This window comes from Bactrocera tryoni, chromosome 5 (genome assembly GCF_016617805.1).
Source record: "Bactrocera tryoni isolate S06 chromosome 5, CSIRO_BtryS06_freeze2, whole genome shotgun sequence".
Lineage (NCBI taxonomy): Eukaryota > Metazoa > Arthropoda > Insecta > Diptera > Tephritidae > Bactrocera > Bactrocera tryoni.
Genome location: NC_052503.1, coordinates 55,324,856 through 55,340,999, shown reverse-complemented (window position 1 = coordinate 55,340,999; position 16,144 = coordinate 55,324,856). Strand labels below are relative to the sequence as shown.

The window sequence follows — 16,144 nt, the reverse complement described above, 5'->3', positions numbered from 1 at the left end:
TAGGGAAATGGAATTGAACATCTCCAAAACATCGCATTTTGACCGAACATTTGGGCTTACGAAAGGTGCGTGCACGATTTGTTCCGCACAAATTGACTGACGACCAAAAATTGCTCAGAATCCAACATTCGAAGGACATCATTGTGACCGATTATTTGCCCAAAAATCACATTTTAACCATTAACCACTTCCCGTATTCACCTGATATGGCACCGTGTGAAGGAAGACGTTATGCAGACGTAAAGGCCATTCTGGCGGCCATACCGGCCAACGAGCTAAAACACTCGTTCGACATGCTCATACAATTTTTAAATACAAAGGGATAAGTTTAATAAAAATGTAAATTTTATAAAAAGAGAAACAGAATTTATCTGGCAAATTCTAACAAAAGATTACATATTTACATTACACATTTACATTATTACATAAGGCTACTTGGCTTGTCCGAAAAGTAATAGGACTGATTTTCTTCCGCCGCGTCTGTACTTCGGAGCGTACACGCACCGACTGGATTTGGTAGAGGGCGTTCCTAACTAACGAACGAGCGGCCGGTCAGTAGTCTCCAAGCGCCTGGAGAGTCAGGACAAACATTTTCGGCCGACGTGTTTCTATGAGTGGTGCAAGCCGAAAATGCAGCGTTCGTTAGGGCAGAGGTTCGAGATTAAATTCTGTGTGAAACTCGGTAAATCTGCGACAGAGACGCTTGATTTGATCAAGCAGGCTTGCTTTAGCAAGAAGTGGAGTATTTCGGTGACACCAGGCTTTTTTAGAGAGCCGGGAAGAGGTCGCTGATGAAGACCGGAAGAATGAGCAAATCCAAAGTGAAAACGATGACATCAAGACATCTTCCACCATGAATTTGTTTCTCCTGGACAAATTGTCAAAGCCAAGTTTTACGTGGCCGACAAGACATCGCAGCTGATTGGAAATTGCACCACCATCGACTCAGTCCTATTAATTTCCGGACAAACCCTGTATTAGAAATTATAATGATAGATTTCCTTCGACAATCAAATCTACACTAAAGCAATTACAGCATAATCAAATAAGTGAAGATATAGTAAGAAATAATTTAACTGAAATAGGAAAGAAAAACTGGAAAATATATGTCGTACCAATATTACAAAAAACCATTAAGGTTTTCTAATAATTAAAATGATAATGATACAGAGATGAACATCTGCAGTTCAAGCATATATGACAACAACTGACAGAAAAATTAAAAAAAGGCAAATTAATGAAATAACAGACAGATAATTCAAAATCACTTACTAAACTAAAGACAGACGAAAAATAAACGAACAAATAAATGTAAACCAATAATTTAATTTAGTTTAAAAAAAAAAATCCATTTAATAATCGTTTTATGAAAATATATGATTTTAAATAATTGTAACTATTCTAATTTAATTGTAACAATCGAAGAAACATTTTGAACAAGTGTGAAGATTAAAAAAAAAACTATTTTAAACTCCAACTATTTTCTCCAGAAGCAGGTTGAAGGAGTTGAGGAGGATGGAGTCATGTGTAGAAGTTCACGCAAGTGAGGAAAGTTCTCTGATCGCCATTCACTTGGGAGTGGCCAGAAACGATTCTTTTACACATGGCTCAAGCAGCTCACTACTTCCGGTCTTACCAAGTATCCTCTGGGTAGCCTAAGAACATCCGTTTGAAGGCGAGCTAAAGTGAGAAGGCGAAAACATCCCCTGCATAGGGTTGTGCGCTGGGTTTGGGACCCGCCGCGTAAAAAAACACCCCCAGTGAACAAAACACATTCAACTATAGACAAAATCATTGAAAGTTAGTGAGCTTTACAAAATGAGCTCGAAATGCAAGAAACTGACATGCGAAGAAAAAATAATATTTAAAACATTTTAAGAAAAAAAAATTAAATTTTAAGAGTGCTTAAATCGGTTGTTAATAGCAGCCACTTCTATTTACAACAGGATAACCACCCAACACACACGTCTTATCTTGTACGTGAATGGTTGCTATGGAATTAAAAAATAGCTTCATAGGTCCCGCAATCACCAGACGTTAATCCTATTCAAAATATCTGGAACTTTTTGAAAAACCGTATTCGAAAACATCGAATTTTATCAAAATAAGGTCAAAATACTGGATCATCGACTTAGTGGGTCAAAATATACGGAAATAATACTAGAAATCGAGCGGGGAGCATGCGTCGACGTCTAGGGACAATAATTGCAACAAAATGTAGGCCAAAAACCGCTAAAACTATTGTAGTTACTTTTGAATTATGTAAGTATATAAATAATCACTGGGGTTTTGATATGAATTAGGCGCATTTTAAGCTTTAGCGTTAATTTTTTTTTATTTGTGTAAATAAAAAAATATTTTGATATGCTATATTTAATGTTAAATATTCATCTTTTGAAATGGATAGAAAAGAAACTAAAAATTTATTCATTTTATAATAAACGTGTCGTAATTTAATAGAACTAGGTGTAGGTACTTTATTGGTTCACTGTATGTCGAAATCTAATGACCATAACATATACACACAATAAAAAATATATATTATATGTATGTAAGTATGTACATAATATATGTTGTGCATATTATTCACATAATTTTATCATATTACAATACATTCGTACTTGCTGTAACTTGTTATTGTTTCGTACATCTATTACGGGGCATCTCGACAGGCAAAATTTATGGCATACTAACTGTCAAATCTATTGACATCGCGGTTGCCAAATCTGTATGTAGGCATTTGTTATCATAACATAAAACATTTTCGAAAAGGCCTCGGGTAGGTAGGTTCGAGCTGATGTAGCGCGTGTTTTGAGCTCTTGAACTGTTTAAATTTTTATATAAATTTGTGTGGAAAATAAAAAAAGGAGAAATATATGTATGTATTCCTTTCTACAAATGTATTTCTGGAAAAAACAAGAATTCATATTTTCGGACTACTATAGAATAATTGTAGCATAAATTTTCTATACGAATTAAAATAATAAATTTAATATGAGCAATGATATTTCAATTTATGCTTGTATAAGTTTATTAAATTTAAGACTTCGCTCATTCGCCAATCCATTTTCTATAATTTTTCCAGAAATTAACAATAATAAACTAAATATTAATTTTTTGGAAAAATGTGTTTAATTATTATGAAAATGGACTTTATATTTATAATTTAATACAACCGCTTAATACTCGCTCTACTAAATTTAATATTACCGAAATAAAACTGCCGTCGGTATATGTGTTGCCTCTTCGAAATTTTCACAGAAATGAAAACTGATCTGTCAAACTACTGAAGTGACAGTTCTTTGCTTTCAATATATGGCATACTAATTAATATTCCATATATTGTATTCCATAAGCAACATGGAGCATAATACGCACAGCAATACAGTTAGTATACAATAAATTTTTGCCTGTCGAGATGCCCCGTAAGAGAGAAACGCTACCCATGTATATACCTGCATTAGAGAGAAACTCGGGTTAGTAAAAAACATCTAAGAGCGCTATTACACGAGGCAACTTTTGTTGCGGCAACTCTTGGTTTATAGGCGAGGGGGCGACGAGGAGAGGAGAATCGCGCCGAGTTCCAGTGTTCATGTTCTTTCTTTCGTAGTACATAGTTGCATTTGCGTATCTTTTTTTGAAATTAATATTTTGAATATATTTAAAAAATTTAATTTCATCTTTTGGTAAGTAATTTGCAAATATGTAAACAAATATACATAATATAATATAAATATTTTAGAAAATGGAGTATAACGAAAAAATCAAATTAATTAAAGATATTGTGAAATGTATGGAGGAAGCCATACAAATTGATTCAGATGATAGTAAAAAGGGTGATATATGTTTGTTTTAATAAATAAAATGTATTTCTTAATTGACAGAGCTGATTAATATATGTGATAGAGTGGCCCAAAAACCTATAAGGAAAAAGAAACGACAATGGGTTAAAGTAAAGTGAAAGGGAATGAGAAAAAAAACTCGAACTGAGTTGCGCAACACAAGTTGCTCGTGTGAAGGTAATGGGCGACAGCAAAAGAGAATCGCCCGAGAATTAGCAACTAAAGTTGCTTCATGTAATCGCAAACTTACCGTTATCATTTTTGTGTAAACAACACTAATATTGAATGGACACGTAAATGGCACAAACTAATTTGCATACACAGTTCCCGCGTAAACTTCGATAGAAGCGCATGATATTTACCATAGTTGGATAGTTTTTTATCAAAAGTATTTTGAGTAAATAAGTTATAGAAAATGGGATCAGGAAAGCATACCACAATAGAAGAAAGACGAATCATATGGAAAATGCATGAAGGAGGACAGAAAGTGGCCGAAATTGCTAAAAATTTAAATATTTCTCGGAAAAAAGTATACAATGCAATTAATTCATGTGTGAAGAACCCTGATTTATTGATAAAATTACAAATTCGAAAACCAAGGCCTCGAAAAACAGATGCGCGTACGGATGCTGCTATTGTAAGAATGTCCAAAAATGACCCATTTAAGTCATCACGACAGATAGCAGCCGATATCAACCAATCATTGGATACAGAAATATCCTGTAGGCTTGTCAGGAGACGACTGAATGAAGCAAACTTGTTTGGGCGCATTTCTAGGAAGAAGCCACTCCTGTCAAAAAAAAACATTTCTAAACGATTGGCCTTCGCCAGAGCCCATCAAGAAAAAGCAATCAATTTTTGGAAAAACATATTGTGGAGTGACGAAACGAAGATCAACAGGATAGGGCCAGATGGAAGAGTCTTTGTTCATCGTCCTAAAAGCCAAGAATTTAATCCAAGGTTCACACAGAAGACAATCAAACACGGGGGCGGAAACAGTATGGTTTGGGGTGCATTTTCCTGGCATGGCATAGGGCCACTCGTACGGATAAACGGCAAGATGGATAAGTTTCAATACTTAGACATTTTGAGACATCATATGGAATCATATGCCTTCGATAACATGCCAATTAAATGGAAATTTATGCAAGACAATGACCCCAAACACTCCTCCAAACTAGTTAAGAATTGGTTTATAGCGGAGAAAATCGATGTTTTAGATTGGCCAGCGCAGAGCCCCGACTTAAATCCCATTGAAAACTTAAGTCAAGTCAAGTGAAGTCAAGATTAGAGTCGCGAAGAAAAATTATAAAAATCTGGACGATCTTTGGGCTGCCGTTCAGGAAGCTTGACATGCCATACCTAAGACCAAGTGTGAAAAACTGGTTGAGAGTATGAGTCGCAGGTGTGAAGCAGTCATTAAAAACAAAGGCTACAGCACAAAATATTAGCTACTAAATTGTTTGTACACAAAAGAACCAGATAAAAACACGTTTTTAACTCGACTTTTCCCCTCTTTTGCAGATTGTGCCATTTATGCGTCCATCTATTTCTACCTGTTCAAAATTTTTGTTGTGTTATTAATGAATTCGAAATTGAGTTTGTGCTATATTTTAGATGTAAGGAATAAACTTTCAGAAAACCGCAAAAACTTGGTTGTTTGAAAGAATATTAAAGATACTTTAGCATATGAAAGTATACTTAAATGAATGTGCCATTTATATGTCCATAGTATGTATGTACTTATGTATATCTCATTTGAGTTAACTAGGCTGATTTTAGTACCAATACCCCGGATATGAAGAAAAATATAGAATGAGGCTAAGTAATTTACAGCCTATAATATAATTTAATGATGCATGTCGAATTCTTTCGCAACATTAATATAACGTTTTGCCAGCACCTGAAGGTTTTTCCTATATTTTATCTACAAATTTCTTTTATTAAATGATGCTAAAAAGCAATAGTATGCTACTAATACCCAAAAAATCAATTACAGTTTTATCTGACCAAAATTTATTTCGCCATTTAGTTACGGACAAGCGGTATGTTCTTTTTGTTGTGTTTATTTTTTTGTAGCGGTACTTTTCATAGATTTTTGGTTCTTTACCGAACGTACATATGTATGAAGATCTGCATTATTAACTCACTACTTTAATTCATCGTTGTTTCTTCTGGCTAACATAAAAGCATCAATTTTGTAGTAGTGTTTCATATTGGGATCGCTGGCAATGGATGTCTGGCGCTTTCGCCTAGGTATTTAATATTTATTACTATAATTTAAGACATTGCTACCATTTTTCATTTGTTTTCTCATTTCCCACCTTGGCTTCTACAATGCTTTCCTTTACCCACCAAAAAACAATTCAATGATCAAATTAATAACAACTAATTTGTATTGCTGCCAGATTATGGAGCACTACTTACTTTTCTATTTTTATGAATATTTATTTTTGATTAAAAATTATTTCAGAAAGGAAATGTCATAACATTAATCTTTTAAACGAGCCGTCATATTAACACTTCTATTATTTTGTGGACAACTGTACTTACGTATGAATATCTGCCTTCTTTAATAACATACTTATGTACATAAGTAAATATGTATCATACGTCGATGGATTTTAACAATAATAAACAGGTTTGTTCGATGAGCATGCAATCGCTTGTACGAAACGCGTAAATAAGGGGGCACGAGACCGAGTATGACTGTTGTTTACGAAAACAGTTCAAACTTGAAAAAGGGGTGTGTCATTTCCATATGTTTTTTTCCTTTTAATTGCGTTGTGAGAAAGTTATGTATACATTTGGTACACAAATATGTAAGCATATCCACGTCGTTTGTAATTATACATATGTATGTACATATATACTATATATTTATATCTTCACAGATGTACACATATTGTATATACAGTACAGTTTTTTATATTCATTCTGTGGCCTTGTTTCAGCCTTTGAACATAATATTGTGTGTACTGGTGTTTTTCTTATCTGGATATTTGTATGCTCGGTAGAATCATTAATCATTTGTAAGCACCAACTATTTATTATTGCGTTTGCTGCGTAAATTCTTTTTTATTGCCGAGTGCTTACACACACCCAAGACGAGCCCTTTTAATATGTTCATGCTGAACAGGTTTTTTTATCGAAAGAGCCGGTTCACACACAGACTCTTTTGTAGTTGCAATAGCATTCGGTTTAAAATGAATATTTACATTATGTTAGGAAATTTTAATTTTTTTCAAGTTTTTCCTGTGCGTGATCAATTTGTGGAAAATTATTTAATTATTTATTTATTTTTTTTTTTCAAATTTACACATGTTCAATTTCGCCCAATTTTTTCTCTATTATTACAGCATTTTTCCCAATACACGCTATCAACACTTTGTAAAACGAAAACGCTACTTTTTTGAACGCACTGTATTCTTCGCATGTATTTAATATGCCAGTATCTTTGTGATTCATAATATAATACAAATGTTTCAGAAAAGGGAGAATAGGGATAAAGTGACAATTATTTCATCGAAAGAGACATAAGTATGTATGTATGTATTTCAAATAACACTGATGATTAAACTCACTTTTTTCCAGACATAGTGACACCACTTCACAAAATAGAGAACAAAATTTACGATACAGTAGAGGCCCGCTAATCCGGACACGGCCTAATCCGGATTTCACTGTAATCCGGACAGGTTTAAAAAATTCAAATTTTCTATTATGTCCCTTGTAATCCGGACCGACATTCTCTATCCGTATTCTCTAATCCGGGTCACATATTTATTATTCACTACATTCACTTTTATGCTTTATTGTTTTAAGTTTTTTTTTTTGGAACATGTGTATTATTTGTTATAATAAACAAACAGAAATTTATAAATATTTTTTCTTAATACGAGTACATAGTTCTAATATGTCTTTGGTAATCCGGATTCCCTGATATTTCGGATAGGGGCCGGTTTTAATTGATCCGGATTAACGGGTCTCTACTGTAGTGAGACAACTACAGAGATTACTCTATAGTTGATACTCCCTAACGAAATTTCTTGGGTAGGTGGAGAAGTATTTTACCACTTGATGTATAGAAAAAAATTGATTTTGAAAAATGTTTACTTGAGTGACTCTTTTGTAGTTTGTGTGAGATATGACGATACATGAATTAACGTTACGGTAAAAACTCAAAATGCCAGAAAAACATATTGAAATTCGGAAGGTCAAAATATTCGGTAAGTATATTCATTTTCGATTCGTATAGTCATACTTCAGCCAAATAAATGGTAACAGCACATGGGGTCGGAAATGGTACGATATATTAGGTTGTCAAAAAAGTCTTGCGGTATTTTCGCTAGTTGGCGCTGAAACGCGTAGTTCTAGTTTTTTTCGTCGCATCGGGTCATGCTATACCTTTTTGAAAAGCTCATTTCGCTAACACGTGTTTGATTGATTGTCGTTTCTTTTAAGTAGTTCGTGAGTTATAGCGTCGCAAACATGGAGCAAAATAAAGAGAAAATACGGCATATTTTACAGTACTACTACGATAAAGGCAAAAATGCATCTCAAGCCGCCAATAAAATTTGTGCAGTTTATGGACCCGATACAGTTTCCATTTCCACCGCACAACGATGGTTTCAACGTTTTCGTTCTGGTGTAGAGGTGGTCGAAGATGCGCCACGCTCCCGGAAGGCCTGTCGTCGAAAATTGCGATAAAATCGCTGAATTGTCAGAGACTGGCATAGTAGCAGCCGTAGCATCGGTCAAGAGCTGGGCATGAGTCATCAAAAATTCATTTCAATTTCAATAAAAAAAACAAATTCAATAAAAATACCGCAAGACTTTTTTGACAACCTAATATTTTCTTAAAATCAAATCGATCCGAGTAAAACTCTAAAAGATGGACTCTTCAGAAGTTACACCCATCAAGCGTTTTTTTAAATAGCTAAGTACCAATTGTTATTGAACGAAGGATTTTTATTACAACTAATTTCTTCGAGCCAATACATGACGAAAATTTGACTATGGCAAGAACATTTTTTTAAGATTTGAGAGATGAGGTACTAAATACATACATATGTACATATGTATATTAAACAAATATAGTAAAATTACCATTTTTTCGAACTTCTGAAACCCGCCTCCGTAAAGTAAATTATTATTAGAGTGCTGAGTACTAAAAGGGTTCTATGTAAGCGGTATCAAAATTATACTAGCAAATATTAAATTTTGGTTAGTTTACTAATGCATCTTTAAAATCCAGTTTTACGGAGCTCCTACGATGGCTATCTTCATTTACATAGATTTCGTCTCGCAATTTAAAAATAATATATGTACATACATATGTAAAATACATACATATGTACCTATTCAAGTGAATGGGGGTGTATCACTATTAAATAAAAATTATATGAATCACTATACATACATACATACATACATTCATATGCATAATGAGCCGTAAACAATGCGGAGTTTGCGCGCCATATAAGGTTTCAATTTAATTAAAATAATACTGATAATTTCAAATACATTTGATGATGCCGCGAACGGTTAATAGTTTTTACTCCCAAGCAACTTTGTATTCACATTTGTAATGTATTATACTTATGTACATATTAGGTAGTCGAAAAAGTCTTTTCGTATTTTGTTAATAGATGTCGTTGCAGTTGTATTAGTATCTCAAGTGCTACCAATCCCATTGAGCATTCCATATAGTGTTGGAAAGGTGAGATTTTAAGCTTCATTTATAAAAAAAAATCGGAGAAGGTGAAAAAAAGTTACAACTGTTTTTTCATAAAAAAGGGAAGAATTACCACGCAAGCTTGTGAAGTTTACGGAGACGATGCTATATCAGTTCGTGTAGCACAACAATGGTTATTTGTTTATTTATTTATTAGTATAATATAAATATAAAAACAAAAAAAATAGTTGAAGTTTTTCGACTATCCAATATATTCAAATATGCATACTTGTACTGTGAGCGTCAAAAATAGGTAAACACCAATTTTACTAACGATGAAACTACAAGAAGTTTTCCTACAGAATGCAAGGATTATGTTATAAGAAGTAGTAAAAATAACAAACAAAAACTAAAAGTAATCTCGTTTTTTCGCTTTAAAATAAAGTAAATAGTAACAGCACACGCTGTCTTTTTAATACTTTTTTCGGAAACGCTATAAAATTTCTTTGGAAACAGTTACTAGTAAAGCGAATGATTGTTTTCAAAAATAATTTTGCATAGCACTATTGTAGTTCTGGGGTTAACTCGCTAAAACATAAAATTTTGCAATAGTTAAGCAAAGAACCACTGAAAGAGCGAAAAATTATATTAGATTTACATAAGAAAAGTAAATCCGGACGTGAAATTGTAATAGTTGAAAGGCACTATTATTGATAAATGTGGTAAACGTCATCTGTTGAAAATTCGCCTCGGTGGAATTTTATGATATAAGCCTTGCATTCTGTTACAAAATTTCTTGTTGTTGTGTTATTACTGCATTGTAATAACAATTTCAACGTTGCAAAAATTTTTGTTCACTTCCTTTTGACGCTCACAGTACATATACTGTGTGAAATATGTAGGTATGTACATACATACATATGTATAGAAATACATACGTAAGTATATTAAAAAGAATAGAACCTCCTTATCACAGAAGGAAATTACATTAATAGGAAAATGTGAATAATGTGTGAATGTACATACGGCACATACCCTACATACATATGTATGTATGTATGTATGTATGTACATTCAGTTTTTTTTTTATTTGTCAATGCACTTACACATTTTTATATATACATAGTTTATATGTATGTACATCTGTAGATAAGCATTCATATAGAAGTACGCATATCATTTTAAACGGAATAATATTTATTATACAAAAGAATTTAATAAAAACAATTGTTGACGTCAATTCAAACCTTCCGATCTATTTTTCAGGTTCTCCCATTTTTGACATAAAACAATGTACATGCATACATATGGATTTACAAGTTTACATACTTATGTACATATGTACTTATATCAAGACAAATTTTTGAATTGATCAACCAAACAAAGCAAAGCGAAAAAGTTACCATGTCTCTTTGAAAAGCTTTGCTTAATGATTATGTAATTGTTTTGATGAAAACGCCTACTCCAAATTAATAGATTTTCCCCCAAGACTTTCTACTAACCTCAAAAATTTCGGAATTGCATTCAGACACAGTAACGGATATAGTACGAAAATTTTGCAGTTTTGCTAACAGTTAATTATATTATGATCGGATCGCAGCTAAACTTCTCCAAATCAATTCAAAAACGCCGATTATATCCGATATCGAGAGAATTTTCCAAATTGATAAGTTTTCTATGGATTCTTCATTTCGGTTTAATGTAATATTTTTTGTTTCAATATTATTTATACTCGTTAACCTAACTCTGTTTGTACACGGAAGATTGATTTCAGAAATAACAGTTTTAAAAAGACACTGATCGTTCTCTAAATTTGTGCCATTTACAATTTACCACTAAACTTGCTTGAATCGACAAAAAGGAAATTCCTCTAAACTTGTGATAAGAACATATTTTGTAAACATTAAATCTGACAAATAAAATGTAGTCCCAGCAATTTTGAAACGTGTGAAATGGAATAAAATCGTGCAAATAATAATAAACATAATTAGGAGTACACTAATCATCATTACAGCTAATAATCGTCACAAATGAAAAATGAACTTTACTCTAATACCTACCCAGTTTAGAATCCCTATCTTCATACAAACATACATATTATATAAATGTGCATAAATAACGTATTTGGCAGTAAAATAATAAAAAGCACAAAGAAAATTAAGTATTATACGAACAAAGAACAATAATGGGACATTAGATTTATTATTGCCTTCATTGTACTATGTGTATATGTACATTTAATATATGATTGTACATATGTATGTATGTACATGTATTATTATAATTGATATTTTCAATGCATGAATTTCACACGCATTTATCTACATACATATACAGTTATAGACAAAGCAATAGGGTTCAGATTTTGTAAAGATCAGTAAAAAAAACCATTATTAAGAGCAAATAATTCAAAAGGAATTTGCTCATCTTAGGCTTTCATTAGATTTAAAAATAGGATTAAAATCAAAACCAATTTTTGAACCAAGAAATTATAATAAGCGTAAATTTTGCTTATTTACGTACCCGCTAGGATGGAAATGGGCCTCATCACTCATGATTATTTTTGATGAAAAATCATCTTCCTCTTGGTGGTGAATAAGGATGGGTTGAGCGTATGGCACCGTCTGGACTTTGTACGGAAACATCTTCAAATCATGTACCAAAATTCGCTGTAAACACCGTCGACTGATACCCATTTGTGTGGCACGTCGTCTGGTCGATGGCGTCGACGCTTCCATGACATCCTCGGCAACAGCAGTAATATTCTTTACAGAACGGCTACTCCGGGTCCTGGCAGCATTTCGTGTTGTGCCAGTCTCTTCGAGGCGAGCGGCTAAACGTCGCAGTGTTTCACCAATAGGCGTCGGATGGCCAGGAAACCTGCGTCGAAATTCATGTTGTGCCAAAGTCACGGACTGATTATTGGTCAAACAAATAGTCACCAAACTAATTTCTTTCTATTTGGTTTCCACTTTGTAAACATAATATTACCAAGTAAGGAAGGGCTAAAGTGCAACCGAACATTTTATACTCTCGCAGCTTTCAAGAATCAAAGCCAGGGAAATACTTTAAGGTGTAAAACTAATCATATAGAATAAAGTCAGCCGGATGTTCGAAAATCCTGATATTAGTTACATAAGGGCAAGGCCAAGTTTTCACTCAAATTTATCTACTTTAGGCACAAAGATACACTGTTATGAAAAAGTACACTGTCTTATTTTCGTTGGGATAAGTCGCATATTGGCCGATATATGCGGTGCAAAATCACATACCATTATAAGAAAAGGATTATCCCTTATTTGCAGTTATATATACCATACATAACAGTTTTTATTTAATTTAAATAATTTTTGGACATGAGGCAAGTGCAAAGTTTTATCCCGTTTTATTAATTGCTTCTCTTTACATTGTGACATAAGAATAAAAGAAGTATGCCACGTACTAAATTTTGTCGAAATCGTTTGGTCAAGTCTCGAGATATAGAAATTCACCAAAAAGTGGGAGGTGACACGCCCATTGTCCAATTTTCACCGCGGCTCCCATAAAGTTCTCTCATACTATTTCGGTGGTAAAATTACGTCGCACACCCATTCTAAACTGTAACTGTAAAATATAACCGTTGTCTACAGTGTTTCATATTCAAAAATAAAAATTAAAAAATATACTCTTTTTTGGTCTCTAAAAAAATTACATCAATATTAACAAACAATTGCAGTGTGGCTTATTAAAAAAAAAATATTTCAAATCCTTAAAAGTGCGCAAACGTAAGAGAGGGACTATTAAAAAGAACATACCCATTTTAACCCCGAAATCGGGGGATGCTATTCTAAATCCAAGCTCTAAAGTGAATCCAAAAAAAAATATAAAATAAAAAAGTCACATAAACACAAAGAGTATGCAGCGCTACTAAAACTTTGACCGCAGAAGGTATATACTGAAATAATTGGTGTTTCACACTACTATGCTTTATGTATTTGAGGTAGAATTTTATTTTTGTGCCTTTGCAATATAAGTGCAATAATGAATAAATTAATTGATAATTGTAATATTAATAGGACAATCAACAGCGTTCATGCTAGGGCTCCTGAAAAGCACATTCATTTAACGAAATTTTTACAGAGTTGCTGAACTATTTGTATAACTTATTTCCACAACTACCGTTCAAAATAAAAATACGTTTTAACTTTGCTTTTAGAAAAATGGAAAATTACTAAATTGTTTAAAAATAATAATAATTAATACAAATATGATAAATTTAGGATGATATACTAAAATTTATTAATTATTAAACTTACCCAAGGGCAAATCGCAAAGTAAACAACATGCTGAAAGTGCTCCTGCAGATGCTCCTCCAATTTTCTCCAACAACAGATGTGGTGCATATTTTTTAAAACATACTGCCACACCTACATGATAAATGCCTAGAAATCCACATCCAGCAAATGATAAATTCATTTTTGTTTGTCTTACGTTGATAATGTTATTGATGGTTCAATTATTATCAAAATTATTCATAAACCTAAAGTCTCCTGACTGGGAGAGGTAGGTTAGCCTTTTTTGAAAGCTAATTTCAATTATTTTACTTTCCTTTAATTAAAAACACAATCCACTGATTAAATTTACTGCAAGACTTCCGTCTAATACACAAATTGCTTCAAAGCGTTTCGTCTCTTGCGCTTATACTAGTGTCGCACTTTCACAAGTTTTCTCCACGTTTCTCAATTGCATATATTATACCAAGGCATATTTCAAGAATATTCAACAATATTAAATAAATTATTCGTTGTTTGGCGAATTATTTTTTTCCGAACACCACTCGAAAGTTTGATCTAACATTCTCAAAAAAAAGGGCACGAATGTTCTTTTCATTACAGCTGCCAATATTTATATCATTCGCTTTGCGCTTTACCTTCTCTGACATTCCGGCATGCTGGCAACACCTCGTTCTCTGGTAAGTATTTCCTACCTTTTCTAACGGGGCAACTCGCTAGACAATTTAAGATTGCTAAAAATTTATATTGCTAGCAATATTGACAATGGCCGAAGGCTGCAAGTACGGAAAAGATTCCGTTTATTAAAAAGATTTATTTTTGAATTTTTATTACTAAATAAAAAAATGGAATTATTAATTATTCACGAATTTGCAATATTCGCTTCAAAATAAGCCGATTAAAAATATGTTTAATGAAGATAAGTTATCAAAAAATATAGCTATTTAAAAAATCCAAGAGTTTTTTTTTTGAATCATTGATATGTGTATTTATTTATTTTCATATTTAAAATATAAGGTTACCTTCACTGAATGTTCAAGAACATGTAAGTTGAGCTAACAATTTTTACAACTAATTATTAAATTTCATTCGATTTCTGCAAAATGCCGGGTAATTTGAGCTAAATATTCTTGGAACTAATTTTTATATCAATATACGAGTTTATATCTAGGGCAATTGCAACTCCTTTTGCGGTTTTCAAATCAACTACGTTTTTGTTGAAATTTTGAACTTCGGTATTGTCGAAATAAACTCAATCCGTCAAAAAAGTCGTTGAGACTTTAGTTTATGGTATTATGTGTTGTAAAAGGCATGAAAAAATTACACACTTCTTGTCAAAACAAGAAGGCTTTCTTTAATTGCTGTGATCTCTACTGTTGCAATACTGGCTGCTCTTTGTATGCTTTTCATACGTCTTACCGCGTATTTCTTTTCCGTATTTTGTCCACCACACCAATTGTCGTAAGTCGTGATCGATTTTACAACTGCTGTGTAAAGCCAGTGAGATACCCGATTGTTTAATAGCACCTTCAACGCCACATTATTAGTCAGCGCAGTTTGCATCCATTTCCATTGAGCTCTGGCGACTCTTCCATCGGAATCTCCTTCAATCATCACAACGATCATAATGCGGTTCCGGGCCACATCATCAAATGATTTTGGATGTTTACACCTTTACTCATTGGTCTTTTAGCTGACTTCTCACTGGGCGCCACTGCTGGGGGTACAAGTGTAAAATTTGCCAAGACTGCTCTCGAGCAATCCATGAATTCTTGGAGATTTTTTGTTAGTTCCTCCTTGGCTAGCGGTTGCAGCTGTACTTTTCTCAGTAGGTAGGCTGCACATCGCTTCTTCGAATACCTTGTCTTCGCTGGGTTTTCAATCTTAAAAAATGGCCATTCTCTGAAGGCACTACTCACTACTTGGCATCTTCCCCCTTCCCTTGCTGAGCAGCCAAACTTTGACTTCAGGGTTTGGTACCGACTGCCGCTGGTGTTGTTTATTTCTTGAGCAGCCAAACTTTGACTTCAGGGTTTGGTACCGACTGCCACTGGTGTTGTTTATCTCTTGGGCTTCAATTCCCTTGCTAGCGCTACCCTTCGCGCCTGGACCAAGTTTCGCTACTGTTACAGTTTTTTTCAAGTACATTCTTGAGTCCATCTTCAATATAAAACATCAAATCATTCCGTTTTTATAATAAGAATATATAAATTCTTTTGTACGGCACTTGCCCAATTTTGATGCAATGTAATTTTTACCGTTTTAATATTTAGTAAAGCCTCCTTCGCCTGGGAACTTCTTCTTCTTAATTGGCGTAGACACCGCTTACGCGATTATAGCCGAGTTAACAACAG

The 16,144-nt window shown here is 33.4% G+C and overlaps 1 protein-coding gene across 2 annotated transcripts in view; it reads right to left on the bottom strand.

The window, feature by feature from the left end:
* The window catches only part of LOC120776812 (1-acylglycerol-3-phosphate O-acyltransferase Pnpla3), a 32,689-nt gene extending 18,292 nt beyond the window's left edge, over positions 1-14,397 (bottom strand). The window contains exon 1 of one of the 2 annotated variants that reach the window (XM_040107815.1): positions 13,815-14,397. In XM_040107815.1, coding sequence (XP_039963749.1) covers positions 13,815-13,974 — 160 coding nt within the window. In that variant the 5' untranslated portion in view covers positions 13,975-14,397. The remainder of the gene's footprint in view (positions 1-13,814) is intronic. The other variant, XM_040107814.1, reaches the window with a different exon arrangement.
* Positions 14,398-16,144: the final 1,747 nt, after the last annotated feature.